Here is a 3096-nt window from a genome sequence, read left to right on the forward strand (position 1 = left end):
TGTGTTTGGACCTTGGCTGTCCTATTGGTGGCATCTCTGCCTCTCACTATCCATTTCCATAATCTGTGCAGACTTCACCTCAACCCCATGGCAAATCCTGAAATCCGAGGTTAGGAAAGAAGGCGGGGGGGGGGGGGGGGGGGATGATAGATGAGAGATGAGGGGTGCACAAGGGGCAACTGAAACTCTCCACCCACTGGCAACTCAGAGTGACTCCAGTAGGCCCTTCAAGGATCCTTAGGGGTTACGGAGGGAGAGGGGGATGGCAAGATGTCAAACATCTTCAGTTGACTCTGAGCATTTAGGTTAGTCCCTGCCATTTCCAGAGCCTCACTATCCTTAACGAAGAACTCGGAGACCACCCCCTCCCCCAATTTCGAGGTTGTGGGTCCCCTAGAACAAAGAAGGGGAGTAGATGCCAAAAGAATGGAGAAGACAGGATCCGTTGCCAGGAGGTGGAAGGACGGCGAGGGAGGAGCTGGCCGGGGTGCCTGAAGCACCAGGCCCCTGGAAGAGGGTACCACCACCACACTACTCCACCGAATTGGGAGCCAGCGGGGACGGGGCCCAGGCAGAGAGAGCTAGGGGGTCACCCCGTAGGGCGCGCGCTGCAGTGATTGGCGGGTGCGCTCCGCGGTGCCCGCCGCCTGCTATTTAGGCGGAGCAGGAGCCAGAGCGCATCTGCGCGGAGCCGAGCCAGGCGACAGCCCACTGTCCTCGCTCTGCGCCAGCAGCTGCGCTCCCACTGCTCCGCAAGAACCGGCCATGAGCGCCTCCCCGACGCTGCTCCCGGGGCCCGAAGAAGGACTGCAGACGGCCTGGCCCCTAACGGCCAATGCCAGCCACGCCCCGGAGGAGGAGGTGGAGGCAGCTGAGTCTCCAGGAAGCAGGGGCGCAGGGACTGCGGGCATGATCACCATCCAGTGCATTTACGCACTGGTTTGCCTGGTGGGTCTGGTGGGCAACGCTCTGGTCATCTTTGTGATTCTCCGCTATGCCAAGATGAAGACAGCCACCAACATCTACCTGCTCAACCTGGCCATTGCAGACGAGCTCTTCATGCTCAGTGTGCCCTTCGTGGCCTCGTCGGCTGCCCTGCGCCACTGGCCCTTTGGCTCAGTGCTGTGCCGCGCTGTGCTCAGCGTGGATGGCCTCAACATGTTCACCAGCGTCTTCTGCCTGACAGTGCTCAGCGTGGACCGCTATGTGGCCGTGGTGCACCCTCTGCGCGCTGCCACCTACCGCCGACCCAGTGTGGCCAAGCTGATTAATTTGGGTGTGTGGCTGGCCTCCCTGCTGGTCACCCTGCCCATAGCCATCTTCGCCAACACGAGGCCGGCCCGGGGAGGCCAGGCGGTCTCATGCAACCTGCACTGGCCACACCCAGCCTGGTCTGCGGTCTTCGTGGTCTATACTTTCTTGCTGGGCTTCTTGCTGCCTGTGTTGGCCATTGGTCTGTGCTACCTGCTCATCGTGGGCAAGATGCGGGCAGTGGCCTTGAGGGCTGGCTGGCAGCAGCGGAGACGCTCAGAGAAGAAAATCACCCGGCTGGTGCTGATGGTAGTGGCCGTCTTTGTGCTTTGCTGGATGCCGTTCTATGTAGTGCAGCTGCTGAATCTGTTCGTAACTAGCCTTGATGCCACCGTTAACCATGTGTCCCTCATCCTCAGCTATGCCAACAGTTGCGCCAACCCCATCCTCTATGGCTTCCTCTCTGACAACTTCCGCCGCTCTTTCCAGAGGGTCCTGTGCTTGCGCTGTTGCCTCCTGGATGCCACTGGTGGTGCAGAGGAGGAGCCCCTGGATTACTATGCCACTGCTTTCAAGAGCAGAGGTGGGACAGGCTGCATATGCCCCCCACTGCCCTGCCAGCAGGAGCCTGTGCCTCAAGAACCAAATCGAAAGCATGTCGTTCTCACCAGGACCACTAATTTCTGAAGAGCCCTTCAGCCATCCATCTCCAGGGTGTCTGCATCACACTTCCAGTCCTGCAGGCCTTTCGTGGATGTTCAACTGAGGACCACACCACCTGTTCCCAGCAAGCCAGCTCCTGCTTTCCCATAGCAGCCTATGTGCTAGCCCCAAGAGCCTCAGAGCTCTTCTGCTTCCTCCTTGCCCTGGGACACTGCTTTTCAGAAGAATGCCTTTGCAGAGAAGGGCAGGATTACACTGAGAACTGGTCTAAGATATCAATCACACCTGGACCTCTCTGATTGTTTTTCAAGAGGAAGGAAGTAGACGGAATGGCCATTTGCATGTGATTTGTTGCTGAGGCTATTAGTATCTTCAGCCTCTGTAGATTGCTTTGTGGTGGGAGAGACTACAGGCATGAAAAGAGAAGAGAGAGAGGAAGACATCTGCAAGAATAGTTGTGGGTTTGAGCTGAAATTTGTCTGCCACCCAGGGCATCAGCTTTTGTCAACCCCTAGACCCCATGTCTACTTGCATGACAAGTATCTCTGCTTGTCCTGGGACAGTAGCAAGCTTCCTGTGAGTAAAAATGGTTTGAAAAGACATGATGTTAGTTTTTTCTGGGAAACAGACAACCAGATAAGTAATGGTAAAAAAGGAAGATCAGTTTCATTGAGTCTGGTGATGTGATTTCTTGTCCCAGCCCTTTGGTATGTGAGCCTGAGATCTAGGTGACAATTTGTAACATGGTGGTAAGTGGGAGGAAAAATAGGAGAGAGAAGAGGAGAACAGAAAACACAGTTTGAAATCAGCCTGAATTTTGGAGAGAGGCAGTTTTATCACTCACTGGTAAAAAATTTAATGTCAGCATTCAATAAAATATTGGTCAGATAAAGATAATAAACATATATAATCTGAACACAGTAAAAAAAAACCTGTAATTTTTGTTTTATTTTTAAGCTATGCCCACATGATCTTTCCCCAGAGGATAAAAGTCAGCTCAAAAGGAGCTTCAAACCTCACTTCTGCTAAGAGCGGGGGTGGGAAAAAGTGTTTGCAAAAAGAATGTGCTCACAATGCTGGTGGAAATATGCAGTGAAAATATGCTCTTAAAGTAGTGTAGGAGAGAACCCACCTGTATAGCACAGCAAAAGATAACTCTGGGTGTGGCTGCTGGCCCATATA

At 53.9% G+C, this 3096-nt stretch overlaps 1 protein-coding gene across 1 annotated transcript; it reads left to right on the forward strand.

Annotated features, from left to right (window-relative positions):
* The first annotated feature begins 618 nt into the window (after positions 1–618).
* On the forward strand, positions 619–2775 carry SSTR4 (somatostatin receptor 4). Its single transcript, XM_007525474.2, has one exon. The coding sequence runs from the start codon at positions 766–768 to the stop codon at positions 1936–1938; it is 1173 nt and encodes a 390-aa protein (XP_007525536.1). The 5' UTR covers positions 619–765; the 3' UTR covers positions 1939–2775.
* The last annotated feature ends 321 nt before the right edge of the window (positions 2776–3096 follow it).

Source organism: Erinaceus europaeus, chromosome 1 (assembly GCF_950295315.1).
Source record: "Erinaceus europaeus chromosome 1, mEriEur2.1, whole genome shotgun sequence".
In the NCBI taxonomy this organism is placed as follows: domain Eukaryota; kingdom Metazoa; phylum Chordata; class Mammalia; order Eulipotyphla; family Erinaceidae; genus Erinaceus; species Erinaceus europaeus.

Coding starts and splice junctions, on each gene's coding strand:
- SSTR4 (XM_007525474.2), top strand. CDS start 766: ATGAGCGCCTCCCCGACGCTGCTCCCGGGGCCCGAAGAAGGACTGCAG.